This window comes from Canis aureus, chromosome 9 (genome assembly GCF_053574225.1).
Source record: "Canis aureus isolate CA01 chromosome 9, VMU_Caureus_v.1.0, whole genome shotgun sequence".
Taxonomy (NCBI): domain Eukaryota; kingdom Metazoa; phylum Chordata; class Mammalia; order Carnivora; family Canidae; genus Canis; species Canis aureus.
The window spans coordinates 27,595,461-27,616,177 of record NC_135619.1 but is presented as its reverse complement, the minus strand read 5'-3'; the positions used below and the strand labels follow the sequence as shown (position 1 = coordinate 27,616,177).

The following is a 20,717-nucleotide window of genomic DNA, read 5'->3' as shown; positions in this document are numbered from 1 at the left end:
AGTGATATTTACTAAAATATAGATTACAAATTAATTATTAAATTAAATTATTAAATATAAACCTAGTCTGTGCTCTGAATCATGTGATATGAAGCAGATGCCTAAAGGGGTGCTCATCCTGGCAATGATGTGCTTAATATACAGTTAGAGCGTTAAGAAAAAGGAGAATAACTGGACAGTACCTATCTCCGGAAGACAAGAAAAGAGAATCATTGCTAAATAATCCAAGAAAGTGTCAGGAGCATTGATCTAAATATCAGTCTGGGAATTCTAGATGGGAGAATATTGTGAGTAAAGGCTCTCATGTCTTATGTATAGTAATTGCTCAAAAAATATATGTTTGGAAGTCTGTATATGAGATCAAAGGCTTGAAATCTCATTGCTTTTTACTTTCCCACTGATGTTGGGCTGATGTTACAGAAAAGTAGGATTTGGGTTCTATAGTCAGTTTGAGGACCTTTACAGAGCACCTAGAAGCATTAGACCTCTGGGAAGTGTCATAGAGAGACATCAGGAATCCTTAGGCAGGAAGAGGACATGATGAAAATAGGAATTAGAAAATATTTTGGCAGTTGTGAGATTTTGTGGGTTTGTCTGGGACTGGAGGCAGGATGGTGAATTGAAACAATGTTACATTGGTTGTTTGCAGCAATTATGATATTTATATTGCTCATCTACTTATGGTGCTCCAATGACATCATAAACAGTTTCTCAGTCTTTTTTTTTTTTTTTTTTTATTCTCCTAGTCTATTGAATGTCTAGTTTAGGAGTTATTTAGAATCCTAATCTAACTATGTCAGACATTGTTTTAATAGCAAGAAGTAGTGCAAAAGAACAAAGGACCACTGGTTCTGCTCTCATTTAGGCCACAACTAGCTACAGGCCTGTGAGCAGGTCACTTGATGTTCTCAATTTGGAAATAAGAGCGTTGACCTGGATGAGCTAAGACCTTTTCAGTTGAGCTTTCTGCACACCAAAGGAGTCTTTGGAAGTTTCCAAAATATTCACCTTATCATTGAGCAGCGAAAAGTACTCAGCACATACTTAAATGCATACTAGGAAAAATGTATCTTCTACTCCTAAAATTTGGCAGAATATTCCATCCTCCCATAAGAGAGATGGTAGGTTCTTAATGATTACAATATATAGGCGATTCTCTTTCCAAGAATGTGTTAAAATATAGAAGAAAATAGCTGAAAATTAACCCTTCTAAATGAACACAATGTGCTTCCTGTATAATTTAAATGGTTTAAATAAAGCTACTTATTTGCATAATGATACTTTGGAAAGATGTATCTTAAAAATAACAATACTATTCATTGATTTGAAATTAAAGCAAAGATAACATGTAAATTTATCTGGAAAAAATGTGTGTCATGATACTCTATAATTAGAAGCATTAGTAAACATGTGCTATCACTTATGAAGCTAAATTTGGCATATTTCAAAGTAATGAATCTGTATTATCTATTTATATTTTGCAGATGTTTTGATTGTCATCAGTTTGTTAACCTCTATAATATGTATACAGTTTGTATGATAGATGTTTAAAAATAAGTAGCTCTCTAGTATTACTTATCTAAATTGAAGTTTAAATTTGATTACTGTAGGCAATGATTTATAGGAAACATTGTGTGAAATATATCAGAATGCTCAGAAAAACATTGCAGATAAGGATTTCTAAAGTCATAAAACTAAACAAATTATTAGTGTCTAGACAGAGTCCAAAGACATGGTAAAAATTTATTTGATAAGTAAGTTTTATAGACCAAACAAAACATTTGATTTGTTTGAGCATCATTTAATTTTTCAAACCAGTAAAATAATGCATAACATGAAGTTTAGTTACTTGAAAATATTAAAAGGAAAAGTATATTTTACCCCTTGGAGTATTTTCTTTAGTCAACAAATACTTACAAGATTTAGAAAATTATTCCTAGTATTCTGGTCTAAGCACTGGTATTGTTATCATTTTGGTGTTTGGCAAAAATGCAGATCCCTGGGTTTTTCTGTATATATATATTTCTGGCCATGCCACTGAAATCTGTATTTTAAGCAAGTTTCGGGGGAGCTTTATGTGCGTACTGAATGTAAAAACTACTAAATCCTCCTCTTATTCTTCTTCTGGAAATTTTTCCATCATTTGCTATGGAGCATTGGAGAATGGGATCCTGAATTTGAAAGTTGAAGAACAGAACTCTGCTTGGATATCCAAGAAAATCTTGAAATACCCAGTTGTTTTATTATCTATAAATAGGATTTTCTGCACTTCATTTCTGCTTGAAATTGAGAAGGATAATAAAATCTGTTCTTTTCAGTTGTTAAGTGCTATGAGTGTTCTATACATTTGGCTGCATAAAACAAAGCATTAGATATTGGAAACTTTCTTTTGTATTACTTACAGGATGCAGATTTTTCCAGTTTTCCCATAGCCTGGACTTTATATTCATTTTATTTCCTCCATAGAATCACCAAGTTTATCCAAATTCTGCAACATTCATGATCCTTTTAATGTTAAACAAAAAATTCCAAGTGTGTTCTCATTAATTTTTAAGCAACCATGGCCTCTGCTGACAAAAATGATGTTTAGGTTAAGATTGCTATAGGAAATTCTAGAGATTATTGTCCTTTACTTGTAGATCTAACCTTTCCACTAGCCTTTAATTAAAATAATCCTTTATTCTCCACTCCCAAATGTATTTTTTACAAACAAAATTGCTGAATTCACAAATGGGATGATATCCACTTTGAAGCTAATAACTGACAGTCATCCCTTGGGTGACAGGAAGCATATCCTATTATCTAATTGTTACTCCTGACCAAAAGAGTTTTCATATAGTGGATTTCCAATGACATGTAAATCACTGAATGCTCGTCAAGTTTTATTGGCCTTTGTGGTATTAAAAAAGGAGAATTATACTTAGGAATTTAGACAACTTCATGAAAACTAAATCTCTCCAATCACAATTTTATACTTGGGCATTAATGATTTATTGCCTTCTTCAGTGGCTTAATTCAATGATCATCTTTTGCTCATAGCAACACAGGAGCCTATAAATATTGAAAACTAAGTTGGCTTCAATTCCTACTATAACCAAATCTTCTCATTTGTTAGCTCCCTATTTGCATCATGAGACTTATTAAATGAATGGAAAACTGCCAATATCTTTCATTCAAATTCCTTTTTCCTTTCTAATAATCTTTTGAGTTTGCACTACCTAGATTTTGGACAGCATCCTTTACTATATTAAATTTTGGGTTTCAGAAATAAAAAGACCTGTCACATTTTAGCAGTCAGATTTTATCGTGTAGTCTTATAATGATGATGATTTCCTAAGTTACCAGTTTTCTCCCACCATCCTCTTCCCCTTTGCCATTTTCAGATTGCACTGGTGACTGTTAGATAAATTTGAAGCTTTCTGTACAGCAATATCTTTAATCCCGGGGGGTTGCTCAAAGTGTTAAGACTGATGGATCTGACTGTGGTAAAGTCTAATAAGAATTGCTCTTACAACCAGGGTGATTCATGGAAGGACGATTGACTTATTTTTTTAATGTATCTTGTCTCTCTTCTTCCTGACTCGACAGCTCCCCCAACGGTTCGTATCGTGCATTCAGGATTGGCCTGTAACATTGAGGAGGAGCGCTACTCGGAAAGGGTCTATACCATACGGGAAGGAGAAACCCTAGAACTGACCTGTCTGGTCACAGGACATCCACGTCCACAGGTGAGTCCCGAACCGTGTCATTAAGGGAAACTCTTTTTGACCTTTCTTGAAATCAGAAATGTATATTTTAGAAGATTTAGCTAATCGTGTGTGTGTGTGTGTGTGTGTGTGAGAGAGAGAGAGAGAGAGAGAGAAATTCAAGTAATTGTGTGTGTGCAATGCAGGATAAGGGTGGTGATATCTGAACATTCATGCTTGATCTACTCACTTGGATAAGATGAAGAAAGAAATTTTTGTTTTGGTATTGTGAGAAATTTGGGAGACACTTCTAAGGAAGCTGTTAAAAGACAACTACAAAAATATCTCAGTAAGATAACAATTCATATGGCAATGAGTTTATTTTAGAATGTGGAGCATGATTTCATGATGACATAATTGCAGCCAAGGAAGCATTTGTTCTGAAGAATGTGGTGCATGAGGTCACATGTACTTTCCTTACTCCTAGTCATTATATTCACAGAAAACTTTGAAAAATAAATGTTTGCAAGTGTATGCATTCAGGCTTTCAGAGTCATCTACTACAGCTTTCATAAGCTACGTTAGTAGCAGGAACAGAAATTGAGACTTTCAAAGAGCACTAAAATGATAAATAATAAGCAAAGTAAAAGTTTGTAGGAGTGAAAGAAAGGGTTAGGCAGAAGGTAATATAGTCTGTGTATTCATTATGTAAAAATTTAATTCCGATGTAGTACAGAATATTCAGGATATCTTAGTCATTAATTGGCAATTCTTATTGTTATATATTTAACCTGAGTAGTTCAAAATATACACAGATAATCAACACAAACACTACGATGGAAAAGAGGTCTCAATTGGTAGAGAAATTACATATTTTAAATATTAGTGTTGCAGGAAGAAAAAAAATCCAGCTAACACCACTACATAGAAGAAAATAAAGAGCAATATAGAGATTTTATGAACTCATTATTTTAATCTTGTGTTTTGCTCTTACCACCCTTAACTCTGATACTCAAAGATGTTTGACCTTACCATTTTGACAGAGCAACAAATAAAAACAAACATCTGGACTTCACAGAATGAAGCAATAGATTGATAGATAAGACTATGACTACAACTAAAAGGGTAAAATATATCTAATAAAACTTTACACTGTTGGTAAAAAGTAATATATAATAATATTAAAAATTAAAATTCACAGTGGCTGAGATTGCAAATTATACCATTTGCTTTTAACTAAAAATTGCTTAAAGAATAAAATTATTTTAACAAAATTGAGTTCTATAAAATTTGACCTATTATGATTAGATTATGTAGAAAAAATGATTGTAAAGCTAAACATATAAGGACAGAAACAATAGTTATTAAAATTTGATATAGATGAGTTGATATGTAAAGCATTTTTATTTTAACATTTATACAGGAAACAATGGAGTCCAGTGAAAATGATTTTACTTAAATTAAAAAAAAGTGATAGCATTAACTCAAGAATATTATCTCAAAGAAAAAATTTAGTGTTGTTAAGATTTTATTATAATTTTTCAATTCATATACATAGTGCAAAAATTCCAAGATCAAAAAAGGATTGTCCAAACAAACCTAAATGAAGCCACAGACTGCCATATGAGAGGCAGTTTATGTCAAGAGAAAACCCATTAATGCTTCTGTTATTCCTGCACTGAATGTGCCAAATTCAGCGTCTTCTAAACTACAAATTTTACTTTAAAATACCACTTTTTATCTATTTTAAGGTTGCCCCTGCTCTCCCTCATCTCCATCCTTATGTTCCCTTAATATTAGGAATTTCTTATTTTCTCCATACATTTTCTCTGTGATGATTCATTATCTGGAATGTAATCTCTGATGTCTGGCCAACTCAAAATAATTCTAAAACAAAGGAATAGGGATGCCTGGGTGGCTCAGCGATTGAACGTCCACCTTCAGCTCAGGGCGTAATCCTGATCCCAGGATCGAGTCCCACATTGGGCTTCCTGCATGGAGCCTGCTTCTCCCTCTGTCTGTGTCTCTGCCTCTCTGTGTGTCTCTCATAAATAAATATAAATCAATTTAATTAATTAATTAATTAATTAATTAAAATAATACAAAGGAGTAGATTATTGCCCTATTTATTTTTTTCTAAGCAATTCCATTGCTGGAACCATTTCAGTGTGTTCTGATGCTAAGTAAAATTTATTTCAGTATTGTTATTTCTTCATTCCTAGAAGTAATTCAGGTATTTACAGGTGAATCAGTTTCAGTTTATATTGCCTGTTTGAGAAATTAACTGGGCCTCTTCTTTGTCAACAAACTGTATAAAGAAATCTGACAGAACAGCTGGGCCTGGCATCCTGGCCAAACACTAAAGGGCATGCAGGTGGCAGCTGGTCCTGAGGATGGGTTTTCTTGGCTGATATCATGAAGCTGGAATGCCTTTCTTGCTGCCTTGTCTAACCTGGATTTGATCATAGTTGGGGATGCAGTGGGAGAGAGAAGCTCCTCACTGCACTCTTCAGGAGATTTCTCAGTTTGTTGCCTATTCCTGTGGCAACAATAATTAAAGGTCTCCACTTCTAGAAGGATTCAAAGGCAGCATTTTTTTTTCTAGATTTAAAACATTTTTCTTCAGAAATACATCATCTGGCTATGTGTAATGGCCTGAAGATATTATTGTCTCCAAGGGAAATTAGAAGTTACGATGCAGTAGTTCATAGTGTGGCACTGGAACCAGACTGCCTGGATATAAACCTGGAAGCACTGGGCCTACTAGTGTGACTCTGGGAAAGGTCCCCAACCTCTCTGCTCTCTCTGCCTCAGTTTTCTTATCTATATAAAAGGTAATCATCATGCCTAGATCATAGACTCCTTTTGAGGGTTAAATGTATATTGTAAATATATAGGGGCATGTATTTTGTATATACGTACATATACATATGTACTTAGCATGTAATGAGCATTGTATTGACACATAATAAAACATATGTTGGCATTTTATTATTTCTAAGTAACTTATACCTAGACTCTAAGGTTTAGAATAGAATGTGCAAGTATGAAAATAAAATAAGTAGATTGAAAAAAATGGTTCTTAGCATTCTACTTTAAATTAGATGCATTTAAATAAATTTCAGTATTTTTGTATTGAAATAAAATACTGATTTTTAATACTCTTTAGAGCCTTTACATCTCTGTTAAAATTATCTTTTGTTTTAGCTTGCAAAGACTGCAACTATGTTCAGACTACTTCATTTAATGAGGGTTTATTATAAAGATAGATGGAGAGATAAGAAAGAAAGGAGGTAAAGATTTGTTATTTTTTTTTAAACTTTTTTTTTTTAAAATTTTTATTTATTTATGATAGTCACACAGAGAGAGAGGGGCAGAGACACAGGCAGAGGGAGAAGCAGGCTCCATGCACCGGGACCCCGACGTGGGACTCGATCCCAGGTCTACAGGATCGCGCCCTGGGCCAAAGGCAGGCGCCAAACCGCTGTGCCACCCAGGGATCCCAAGATTTGTTATTATACCTACCAACCTAATAGTACCTCTCCATGCCCATAATTTCAGGATTCAGTTACCCATTCTCTTTCTCATCCTTTGTTTCTTTTCCCCCCTCCCTTTCTCCCTCTACTTTCTTTCCTTCTCTTCTTCCTCAATATTACCACTTCAACACCGAATGAATTGTGAATATAATTCTCTTGTAAATGATTTAAGCAATGAGATATTTAACCTGAATGTTCCCCATTACTCTCCCACCCACCTCCCAGAGGTTAATATTAAATAGTTTGATGTAATGTCTTGTAGTCCTTGTTCAGTGCATTTCTATAAATATGATTATATATGATTATATTTTATTTTAATTTTTTAAATTAGATAATGAAGAGTATTATTTATTATTCTGTGACTAGAATATTTCACTTTGCTATTTGTCCAAATCACCAAGTATGGATCCAGCCTACTGGTTCTCAATGTGTGATCCTTGGAGACAACTTGTTGGAAATAAAAGTCCTTATGCCCATCACATCAGGAACTCATGTGTTTGGGCCAGCAATCTGTTGTCACAAGCCCTTCAGGTGATTCTAATGTACACTAAAATTTGAGAGCCACTGACTTAGATAGTAGCATTATCCTCACAAGGGCTAAATTGTACTCTGTACGTGTGCAATAGGTATATGTAATTGCTGCTCTTTTGTTCAAAATTGAATTACTTACAGATATTTACTATTACAAATAATAATTCAGTGAACACTTCTGGAATATGAATGTGTTTATGCACATCTTTATTATACATATGACAGCATCATTATAGGATAGTTTTCTTCTTTAAAATGAAATTTAGCCAGGATCCCTAGGTGGCTCAGCCATTTAGTGCCTGCCTTAGGCCCAGGGCCTGATCCTGGAGTCCCAGGATCTAATCCATATCGGACTCCTTGCATGGAGCCTGCTTCTCCCTCTGCCTGTGTCTCTGCTTCTCTCCCTCTCTCCGTGTCTCTCATGAAGAAATAAATAAAAATACTAAAAAAATAAAATTAAATTAAAAAATAAAATGAAATTTAGGGCATTCCAGGTGGCTCAGGAGTTTAGGCACCGCCTTCAGCCCAGGGTATGATTCTGGAGACCCCGAATTGAGTCCTAGGTCAGGCTCCCTGCATGGAGCCTGCATGGAGCCTGCTTCTCCCGGTTGGCTGCTTGACTTCTTGAGGAACTGTGGGGACTTTCTAGGTACTATAAGGATAAATTCAGTATCTGCAAAATATGTTCCAAATTTTATCTATGAGGATATATTGGTCTTTTAATATTGTTTATATTACTTTAACCAGAGATTTTGTTTTTAAAAGATGAATCATTATGATTTTTCAACTTTAATTTCTAAATTTTGTACCTACTTTAGTAGATCTCTTTCATATCCATGTATCTTACATTTTATGCTTTTTTCCAATAACAGTTTATATAGTTGCTATATACTTGATAATTTAATCATTAGGAAACATATTGTCCATAATATGAATATTAGTCTAGTGTTCTCTCTCCTTCTTCTTCCCTCTGTTCTGATCCTGACAGGGTAGTCAGCATTCCATTTTACAGCTTTAAGGTGCTGTTTTTATTCACTTTTTTAAAAAATCGAGGTATAATTGACCTATGACATTATACTAGTATCAGGTATACGATGTAATGATTTGGTATTTGTAAACATTGAGAAATGACCACAGTTAAGTCTAGTTAACATTGGTCCCCAAATGTGGTTATAATTTTTTTTTCTTGTGATGAGAACTTTTAAAAACATTTTAACATTATATAATGTTTAATGTTAAATATTAAAACATTTTTAAAAGTTCTTAAAAACTCTATTTTTATCATTTACAAAATTGTGTTGTTCTTTCATTCTAGTTATTCCTTCTTATACCATACCATGCTATTTTAATTTCTATAACTTTATTTTATATTTTGCTATATAGGAAAACAAGTTACTCCTTTGTTGTTGTTTTCAGTATTTCCTTGCTTGGCCTCAAATGTTTTTCTCTTCTCCTTGATGTTGAAAATGAGCTTTTCATAACCCCCCACCCAAATAAATGTTGAAATTTTAATTACATTTCATTTATCTTGCTATGAAACCATGTGGTAGAAAGTATGGAAAATTTTACAAAGAACTTTTCAGTAGGACACTATTTCAGACTTCTCAAAAAGGAAGATAGTTTTATTATAATCAGTATAATATGAAGGTCTTTGAATTTGTTTTAATAACAAACATGGGTATGCATAGTTGGGAGGCTTTCTTTCTCTTTTTAAAAACAAAACAAAACAGAGAAGAAAATATGCATCTAACCAAAATAGCTCTGCATTTATATGTCTTGTATGTTGGCTTTCTGGGTAAGATTTCATTTGAATATTATTTTTCATCACTAAAATATTTTTGAAAATGATTCTTTAAAAAGTAATTATGTATATCCAAAATGTTAACCTAAGAAGCATTAAAATTGTCTACTAGTTTGTTACAGTTCATCTTTAGGGATTGTTAATTTTTTAGATTAAAAGTAATAAGGATAAGACCATTTCTCAATTTCAAAAAGGGGTAATATTCAGTCATTTGATTGTTTTATACATACATACATATATATATATATATATATATATATATATATATATATATATAATTCTTGACTATCAAGACTCTGCTGAGCTTTGGTGTTTTTATCCTTGTTAATTTTGTATGCATATTTTAAAGTGATAAACTTACCATAATGACAATCTTAGCAAACCTTGGTAACAGGTTCTTTCATTCAAAACCATTACTACCATCTGTGTGGTATACTTTGCAAATATTTTGTACATGATGTTTCATGTTTCTGTATATTTTTTCTAATTCAGTCTGTTAAATTTCTTACAATAATAGTAATGGATGCACATGAAAAATTGATGTATTAGATTTTTTTTATTTATGTCCAGTGAAATGGGCAGAATTGGAACTTGTTACCTAATCAGAAATCATCAAATATTACACTTATTCCTTCTCATGGTTTATGGAATTCAATACAATTTACTATTTTCATCTATAATAAATCTATCTAGACTGGATCTATCTGCTACATCATGTAAGAGACTCTCCAATTAAAACAACTAATATTTTTTCAGTGAATCTTTGGATAGGTTATAGGAAAGGCTTAAGGATTTATCGTATTCAAAAATAATCACAAATTCCATTATTAATAACCACCCACCTTCACAGTCTGTCCTACACATATACACACACCTCTTATTTTCTCCTGGCGATCTACATCTTCATCAAGTTCATGGTTACATGACTAAATGTACTCACCATAGCTCATTTAGGAGGAAGCACTTATAGTCTTTTTGATCGTTGAAGTCATACCTTCAAATAGTTTTGTTGACACTGATTTTTATACAGAATGTGGGAAATCTTTTTTGGTTCAATACTTTCTAAAACTGCTGATACCTTTTATTCCCAGTATATTAGCAGTAACCAATAATTTTTTAAAAAATTTAATGAAAAAATTTAATGAAAATAGTCATTACATGAGGATTACATTACAAATAGTCATTTTTGCTCCTTAAGACATCTGAGTCTGTTTACAGTTATTTCAGAATTCATCTTTTGTTTAATTCCATGGACAGTCTTTATACATATAAGAAACATTTATCATACGTTCTAGATGGTTACTAAAAAAGTGTTAGTTAATATACTTAATGAAAGCTCGAGGAGAATGTTAGCATAGATTTATTATATGAGATTTGTTTTAGAGTTCCCAAGGAATGCTCCTGTTACTATGAGAAATGCCCTGGTCAGATGAGCACTGGCATCTTTGAGAAGCTCAGGGGTGACAGTCCATGGGAGACCAAGGTTGCAGTAGGGGATGCTGCCATACAAGTAGGATCTCAAAAATTAGCAGAATAATAGGATTCTAGAGTGGCAGAGGTTGGGTGGTACACTTCACCAACAGACTCAATGTAGATATAAAAAGTGTAATGAGCAGCAAGGTTGGAGTAGCAACCAGATGCCTTTATCTACAGGGCTTTGTGATGAATGATAGATTATGGTGGCTTTAGGGGTAAAATAGGGGTAGCTGACTAGAGTGGTACTTGACTCATAAACAGACAAAAAGGAGATGAGGAGGTTGATATTTTCCAGTGTAATAAAAAAAAAAATCACAATCACTCATTCAGTTTCCAAATCTAAGTTAACTCACAGAGCCAACACTCATTGTTTGAAAGAGAAGCCAGGTTTCTTTGAGGAAAGATCTACACATATTACTACAAGCTTACACCAAAAATAGTATCTAAATACTTCCTTAAAGGGATTTGTGGCCATTTGTCATAGTAATTTACATTGGAGAAAGAGAAATATCAAGACTTCCTGAGGGCTTTTCAAAGTACAGAGATTGAGCTGGCACTGAAATCAGTGGATTTGTAATACCCACATAGAGTAGAGGCTTCAGAAGCCAGATGATAAATGGAGTCCTGGCCCAGAGAAGTGCGTTTATGGTTATTTCTCAAGACTCCCAAATGCATAATTGGGAGGAACATATTTAACATCTGGCAGGATCCCCACATTGATTACCTGATCTGTGGAGTAAGTCAGAGTCATTATGGTAGGAAGGACCCAGTGGAATCCTATAAAATTGCCCCTCCCAAACCAAAATATTCTGCATCTCAGAAGAAACTTCAGAGCATAGGTACTGCCATCCAAGCTTTGACAAGGAAGGAGCAGTAGTCTCTATCATATTCTGATTTCTTTCACTTACAAGGTACCTAAAGAGCCAGGCAGATTATGGCAGATGATGATGGACTATGGTAAAGAATCAAAACACTGCTGCTATGCCAGATGTCGTGTCTTCATTGGAGCAAATGAGCTGGTATGCAGCTAGTCATCTGACAAATAGATGCTTTTCATTTCTCAACAAGAAGATTGTAAAGTTTGCTTTTATGTGGGATGGACAGCAATTCATATCTCTGCCCTGGGTCAAGATTAACTCTCTCACTCTATGTGACGTTATAGTGCACAGGGAACCTGACTGTCTTGGTAATCTACAGAACATTATATTGACCACGTCATGTCATTTTGACCTAAAAAGGAAGTAACAAGTACTTTGGATGCCTTAGTAAGATTGAAACATGCCAGAGGGTGAGAAATAAAGCATCCCAGATTTTACTGATCTGTCAAATTGGTTAAGATTTTTGTAGTCCAATGACGCATGCTAGGATCATTCCATCTAAAGTTATAAAAAAGTTATTGCTTCTCACAGCCGTACCACTAAGAAAGAGGCACAGCATATGGTGGGCTTGTTTGGATTTTAGAGTCTCCATATATTACTTTTAAAGTTATCCAAAACAGTGACTTGGAACAATATTTCCAAAAGTTACCAGTTTCAGAGCAAGATAGGGCTCTGCAGCAAGTCCAGGTTGTGGTGTAAACTGCCTTGCTGTTCAGACAATCCTACATTCTAGCAGATTTTGTTTTGGATGAGTATGCTTTGTGGATTCTTTAAGTCGTAAGAAGAGGTCACAGCTCACAACTTTAAATTCCGGAACAAGACTAAACTTTCTACAGCAGAGTATTAGTCCTCTTTGAAAAGCAGCTCTTCAGTCAATAGGGAGTAGGATTCAATTGATATGTTCCTCCTTGGTCAGGCAGTTCTGTGACACATTCTACATGGCTCCTCAGAGGGTCATGGTAGAATGGAGCCCCAGTCACTCTCAGCAAAGACTAACACAGCAGTTTGTTGTATGTTTTTTCTTCCTCCTCTGTGCCACTATTCACAATTCCAGAATTCTGTTTACTTTGTTTACCCAGAATTAATTGCAAAAATAAACTCTTTGTAATCGCTTATCTCAGACTTTCTTTCTCCCCGGGGCAATTCTACAGACAATACACATTTCCTGGACTCAAACCTAATGAGAAATGCATTTACTATCTAACCCTAGATTCTTCTTTGCTGCTAACTTTATTTGCTTAATTGTGATTCAGAATTATTGCACTTTCCCTGAAGACTTGCAAAAGAAAGCCACAAGTCATTAGCAAAGGTAGGATGTTCAGTCAAATTTTACTTTTATTTCTTAAGACTTTAATTAATATAATTAGCATGGGTATAGACTATATCTTCATAATTTATTCTCCTAATCTTTAAAAAAATGTATCTTTTACTTGAATTAAATCTAAGCAGTGAAAATTTGCAAGTCCCTGCATAAGGAATTTCATGTGATGGTGATTGACTATAAATGCAGACTGAGGACTTGTTTGGTTATGACAGCTTTACCTCTCATGGTCAAAATTTGATCTTCAGAGAGATCAGAAAATGGATCTCAAAACAGAGTCAAAATTTTAGGTGTATAAATCATATAGAAGTTTGAAATTGGATATCTTCTTTTGAAATCTACATATTTAATGAAAATATAAGTAGTAGTGATAAAGTCATAATTGTTATTTTATTGTTATATTTATGTCATTGACATAAAATAAGTATTTTTAAATTATCAGGGCACTTCCAGGAGATAGAAGGAACTCAATACTACCTATTAACATATAATTGAGAATCTGTTGGTTCGGTTGTTCATAGTTGAAATGTATCATTTTAAGGTAAACAGTTGCAGTTCTTTTACTGTAGAAGTTCTGAATAATTACATGGACATTGATGAATTGGATTTTATATGTTTATTATTAGAATAACACTCCTATTGGAATGTTTTCAGATAGTCTTATTTAGCTGGGGTGGTCTCCAAATGGTAGATATCTCACAGTAGTATTTTTTTCCCCTCAGATTTTACAATCTTTTTTCCTAGTAGTTATTGAACTCTCAACAAATCTAAATTCACAAACCTTATATAATCTGAAGTGAAATTTTTTCATGGTGCAATAACTAATTTATCTATTTTTGGGTCTATATTAATTATATACATATGTATGTATATCTACACACACATACTCACTACATATATGTGTTGACATATATGTACAGATAAAGATAAATCTACAAAGTATGAGTCATTTGGGCATGTTCAACATGTTGTAAATAATCATTTATAGTTATATCTGACCCCTACTATTTTCAAAAGGTAGCATGTGGGATCCTTGGGTGGCGCAGCGGTTTGGCGCCTGCCTTTGGCCCAGGGCGCGATCCTGGAGACCCGGGATCGAATCCCACGTCGGGCTCCCGGTGCATGGAGCCTGCTTCTCCCTCTGCCTGTGTCTCTGCCTCTCTCTCTCTCTCTCTCTCTCTCTCTGTGTGACTATCATAAAAAAAAAAAAAAGGTAGCATGTAAACAAATATAGTAGCTGTCTATGTGTGATCCTATTGAGTGAAATTTATTCTCTGCACTTATGGCTAGGACATTAATGATACCAATTAAGAGAATTGGATTTACTTAAATTTTCAAACTCCAATCTAATGGAGCATTCCTTAAATTGACTTTAAAATGTACAGGTTTCAGGGATCCCTGGGTGGCACAGTGGTTTGGCGCCTGCCTTTGGCCCAGGGCGCGATCCTGGAGACCTGGGATCGAATCCCACATCAGGCTCCTGGTGCATGGAGCCTGCTTCTCCCTCTGCCTATGTCTCTGCCTCTCTCTCTCTCTCTGTGACTATCATAAATAAATAAGAAATTAAAAAAAAATAAATAAAATGTACAGGTTTCAAATTTAAGTTTAATAATTTCAATAAAATAATAGAAAACACCCCCTATCTACTTCTATGCTAAAGAATAACCTGTCACTGGTAATTAATAATCTATATCACTGCTGGTTGTAAACATGACATATTTATTCTGAATTAGGCTCATCAGTGTTTTTCCTGAAATGCTCAGAGATGCTTCCAAAAAATCAATAAAGAATAAAAACCTTTCTGTGATCTGAAAAAGTTAACTGAAACTACACAAGGAAAGTGCTTGTAAAATATGTGTATTTCCAGGACTGAAAAATGAGAAAACAGTTATTAGGAATGACTCAATCAATTCTTTTTTTAGGAATTATTAATCTTTTATTTTTATTTTCTCTTGGTGCCAAAGTCTTAACAAAAACCTAAAAATAACATTTATTTTCCTGACAGTTTTATCTTTTCCCATCAGCAAACATTGATTTCTACCTTTTTCTGCTCCTCATGGTACACAAGGAAACATTATCCCATACAACCTGGCACCTTCTTGTTTTCTTACTTGCCTTTGGCAGAAATCATTAAATGATGTTGGATAAGCTTGAGCAGAGCAAAATCCTTAGTTAATTAGTACTTTTTCTGTTGAGTGTCTGTATTTTTTAAGATTAACTTTTAGTCATCCAGGTCTGCAGCATAGTGTCAAATCTAAGTGATCATTTGCATTGACACCATGTATAATTAGAACTGACCATTTTAAATAACTTTTCACAGTGCCATCAAGAAGATAGATTATGGCCAATCATTTTGGAAGGAGTTTTCTGAAATAGCACAGGATCTCTGCATGTTGTTATTATATAAAATGCATGTAAACACATTTTATGAGATCTATAAATTCTACATCAGCTAAATGCGTAATATGAGCCTAAACAGTCCCTAATTCCAAAATGGTACAAGTGCCTGAATTGCATGATTGTATATCTTTAGGTTTCTAAGGCTGCCATAACAAAGTACCACAAACTGGATGGCTTAAAACAACAGAAATTTATTCTCTCACAGTTTTGAAGGTTAGAATTCTAAAATCAAAGTGTCAGCCAGGCCATACCTCCCTCTGAGATTCTGCATAGAATCCTTCCTTGCCTCTTCTAGCTTTGGGTGGTGGCCATCAATCCTTGGTGCTCTTGTCTTTCACCTGTGTCATTCCAGTCCATGCCACTGTCATCGTGTGTGTCTGTCTTTGAATAAAGAAACTAGTCATATTGAGTTACAGACCCAACACTCTAGTATGACCTCATCTGAACTAATTACCTCTGCAACAACCCTATTACAAATAGCGTTACATTCGAGTTACTGGTTGTTAAGACTTCAGCATATCTTTTTGGGGCACACGATTCAACTCATGACATATGTTCTTTTAACTTAAATAGTTCATACCTTCACTGGGCATGTTTGGGGCTGCCTTTAAAGGGCACATTATCTATATAATGATTGCTGCATACCATTGATCTTGAAGAAAGCTGCAGTGTTTTGCCTACAGATTTTATATGTGTTGTGCCTTCCACTTGTCTGCACCCCTTGCTATTGACTAATTGAATAAATGACTTATTTGTCACCTCTTCCTGAAAGCCTCACTTGGTCTAAGAAACTTGCTTAAATGCCATTTCTATGTGGCCCCAGAATACCCAGCCATTTCTTACCATAATGAATGCATCATAGGATGCTGCTTCGGGAAGTGAATGAGATTTTAGGCTCCAAACGCAAACTGCATGGTTTTGAATGCCACTTTCTCCACTTTCTAGCCCTACGAATGAGAGTAATTTATTTAACCCCTCTTTCACTTATTTTCATCATGTATAGAATGATGACGATAGTAATGATACAGTAAGCTTCTTACTGTATCAAATAAAATCACACAAGGGAAGACTTTTAAAATATCTTGAAAAATGAAAAGGATTATAAATATAATAAAATAGAATAAGTGTATTGTTTTTCTATTTCCTATATTACTTAGTCAACTCCTAGAAATGAAGGACGGAGTCTTGCATTCTCATTTTCTATCATCTTATAGCGAACCTATGTTATGATTTGCCTGAGATGGTGCTATTTTATGGCTACTGTGCTGATACACTTACTAGTGTTATTCTCGTTCAATCCCTAAAAATGTCCTGTTGTGGAGAATAAAATGTATGGGACATTAAACATAAAAGCTTTACACATAGAGGATCTCAACTAGTTATCAAATGAGTGAATGTGGCAGGCATTATCACTTTGGGCTAATTCAATATTTCAATTAATTCTGTTCTCATTTAAAAAATACTAAGGTTTTTTTTGCCTGTACCTATGCCATTTACCTCTTAGTATTAGGCATTTAAGGAAACCTTCAGATTCATTTGTGTAGGCACCGTTGGAAACCATATACCTCAATACCTGCAGGAATGCATTAAACATTCTCTTGGTGGTCTTGAAGACTTAACATGTGTTCTTATTTTACTAGCCAGCAAGAATTTAAAGACACTTGGAAAATGGGACTCAATAATATGAAACTATTAAAGTCCTTCAGTAGGAGAAGATTCTAAGGTTAAACACTCCATGCCACTTTTGACAATGGTATACATATTTAATTACAGATGTTACAGTGCAACAATGGGATCTCACATGACTGGAGCAAACTCACAAAGTATAAGACAGAAATTCAATTCATTGCTTGGAATTTGTTGCTGAAAACCAAACTACAGAGTTGTAACCCTATATTTAAATAATATAAAGATGATAGATCCTAGTTTTCAGTAGAAAAAGGGAAAAATCAGTATCAATAGAAAGTAGAACAGAGTTTGAAAAAGTGTATGCTAAGACAGGTTCAACTTCATTTTCCCAACTAGTCAGAGTTAATTTTGCTAGAAGCTTTTCTTTTAGAGGGCAAGCAGAGGGAGGGGGAGAGAATAAGCAAGCAGGCTCTATGCCCAGCATGGAGCCCATTGTGGGGCTCCATCTCATAATCCTGGAATCATGACCTGAGCTGAAATAGAGAGTTGGATGATTAACCTACTAAGACACTCAGGCACTCCTAGTAGCTTTTGAGGAATATAGCCTCTGTTGTTCATTGGGGTCTAAACAGAAAGTCCAAGGATAGAGTTACATACTTCATAAGTGCAGGGAATCTGGATGCATGAAGTAAGATGGGTGATCTAGAGATTTTTTTTTCTCACATATCTTTGAATCCCCTGCCTGGAGGCCAGTTAACTTCCTTGGCCAATATGTTAATTAATCAAAGTGGTAAATGTCCCAATATTGTGATCATATCCTCTAATACCATGTTTATCAGTCTGAATATTGCCAAACATTTTAGACTAGCTCTCTAGTGATATAATATGCTTACAGATTAAACTAAAAACTTCATTTAGTTTGTTATTAGACATACACATAATCTAAGTCTGCCCTTACAGTCTTTCGTCTACTTGAGATTTTTTTAAAAGATATATATATATATATATATATGTATATATATATATATATATAGAGAGAGAGAGAGAGAGAGGCAGAGACACAGGAGGAGGGAGAAGCAGGCTCCACACCAGGAGCCTGATGCGGGACTCGATCCCGGGACTCCAGGATTGCGCCCTGAGCCAAAGGCAGGTGCCAAACTGCTGAGCCACCCAGGGATCCCCCTACTTGAGATTTTGATTCTCTCTGACTATTCTTTGATTGCCACCATGAGCCACATACTTGGCTCTTGACTACTTAATGTGACTGTCTAGTATAATTTACCAAAAAGGTACAAACCAGAATTTCTACTGGTTTATATGATTTTATAATGAATCTCTATGTGTGTGTCCATGGTCACATGGGTTGCACAAGGAAAACAGAAACCATTCTGATTATTTAAAACTCTGAGTTTAGAACCGAATAAATTTAATGTAGGAAATGAGTTACATCAGGATAGCAGAGGCTGAGAAGTGGGAGACATATACTTGGCTTTCATTTTTCTGTCTTCGGGTTCCATGCTACTCCTAATTCATTGGTTAAAACCAGTGAGATTCTGGGGAACATAGTCTGCAAGTGTTTAGTCTTTCCCAATGATACATAGTAGAGCAGAGGAAGGTTTAAATGTTTAAAACATGGATTTGTGGGCAAACTGGCCACAACCAGCCCTTATAGCAGTGCAGAGAATACCACCTGGGGAACTCTGGGTTGCTTTCTAGGTAGCCATTCACAAAGGGACACTTTTGCCTTGGTAAGTAAGGCCATTCAGGTTTTAAAACTCATTTTGCAGGTTCATACACCTGATTTTGTTAGTATAATGAAAGCAGATTATGGATGACTTTGCATTTTTTAGGCTCATAAAGACTCTACATGTACAAACAATGCAAAAATCAGGTTAGACATTTGTAATGGGAAGTGTAATTGGAGATCCTAGCAGATTGTTCCACTTATAAATCAGTGTAGGTAAGCTATAAATAAGGCTAGATTATGATCAAAGTGCCCCTTTTTAAGCCTATAATGGCAAATTGATTGGATATTGCTCTTGTCTAACAGGTTCACTTCCCTGATAGGCAAGCCAATGAAGAAGCCAAATAAAAATCATGTTGGTGGGCAGCCCCTGTGGCGCAGCGGTTTAGCGCCGCCTGCAGCCTGGGGTGTGATCCTGGAGACCTGGGATTGAGTCCCACGTGGGGCTCTCTGCATGGAACGTGCTTCTCCCTCTGCCTGTGTCTCTGCCTCTCTCTGTCTCTATGAATAAATAAAATCTTTAAAAAATAAAAAAAATCATGTTGGTGAGCAAGGACATTCAACTGAGGTAGCTGAAGGCCATCTAATCTATTATGGAGTAGAAAACCATAAGGCTTGAGTCCAATAGTTACGATTTCCCTTTTTGGACAGTTCCCGAATAGTTATCACTTGCCAATTTATTCTCCTGAAAGCTTATTTTTCCGTTCCCAAGGCTGACCAATTCCTGTTTTGATTGGCACATTCTTTCTTTAGGTATATTAATATTAATACATTCAATCACATTATAGTCAATTCCCAGAGATGTGTTAACAATTTGCCTTCATTATGCTGACTTTGCATATCTCTATTCTGAATTGCTGTGCTTAATTAATTATAACTGCATTCTCCAGGGAGTCTTAGTTTCTATATTTCTAATTTCTTTAGAATGGGTGCACCTTATTATATTTTATTATAACCCTAAAACTCTGGTGAAACTTCGAATATCGCTTATCCTTTCTTCTGTAATGCACACATGTGCAGGTTGAGGCTGGAGAAGAGTGACTAAGCCCAGGCCCCCTGGATTGTTGGGGTTAGAGGCTGGATTACTAGGTGGTTGTCAAACCACTGACTTCATACACCTCCACTCTACCTGTCTGTGTTTTTGGAAACATCTGTACCCATTCTCTCCCCTTTTAGGAATTGCACACTTTTCAGCTTGGTAGCCTGAAAGTGATCTTACTTGATCATTACTTTGATCAGATTTTATTGGTACTCAACCTAAGTTATGGTGCCTGAGACAATGGTATCAGTATCATTTGGGAACTTGTTAGAAACACAAATTCTTGGGCCCCAACCCAGATTTACTGAATCAGAAACTCTAGTGGTGGGGCACAGCAATGTATATTTTAATAAGTCTTTGAGTGAATCTGATGCATTTTAAAGTTTGAGGGTCATTCATTTAATGGACTTTTATAGTGATGTATCCCAGAATATCTCCAGAGATGCTCATATGTATTATCAGAATACCCCTTAGACTACAGGTGTATACAGACCCTAGATATTTACTTACCTTGTAAGAGTCACAGGGTGGTCACAGCTTGCATCGGTTCATTTCCACATGCGTGCCATTCCCCTGCAGTCAGGGATGGTCCTTCTGCTGCTAGAGATCAGCCCTTCACAGAGGTCCTCCTACTGAGCACACTCATTGGTCCTTTGGAGGCACTTCTCTTGCAGCG

At 35.1% G+C, this 20,717-nt stretch overlaps 1 protein-coding gene and 1 long non-coding RNA gene across 7 annotated transcripts in view; one reads left to right on the top strand and one right to left on the bottom strand.

The window, feature by feature from the left end:
* The window catches only part of LOC144320530 (uncharacterized), a 29,293-nt gene extending 25,241 nt beyond the window's left edge, over positions 1–4,052 (bottom strand). For 2 of the 4 annotated variants that reach the window (XR_013386163.1, XR_013386161.1), the window contains exons 1-3: positions 3,937–4,052; positions 3,698–3,773; positions 2,403–2,567 (exon numbers count right to left, since the gene is read on the bottom strand). This is a non-coding gene — a long non-coding RNA (uncharacterized LOC144320530). The remainder of the gene's footprint in view (positions 1–2,402; positions 2,568–3,697; positions 3,774–3,936) is intronic. The other 2 variants (XR_013386162.1, XR_013386164.1) reach the window with 2 other exon arrangements.
* MDGA2 (MAM domain containing glycosylphosphatidylinositol anchor 2) overlaps positions 1–20,717 on the top strand; it is a 786,794-nt gene that overhangs the window by 331,757 nt on the left and 434,320 nt on the right. For all 3 annotated transcript variants that reach the window (XR_013386160.1, XR_013386159.1, XM_077909189.1), the window contains exon 2: positions 3,589–3,728. Coding sequence is in view for 1 of the 3 variants with exons in the window: in XM_077909189.1 (XP_077765315.1) it covers positions 3,589–3,728 (140 nt within the window). In the remaining 2 variants the exon portion in view is untranslated. The remainder of the gene's footprint in view (positions 1–3,588; positions 3,729–20,717) is intronic.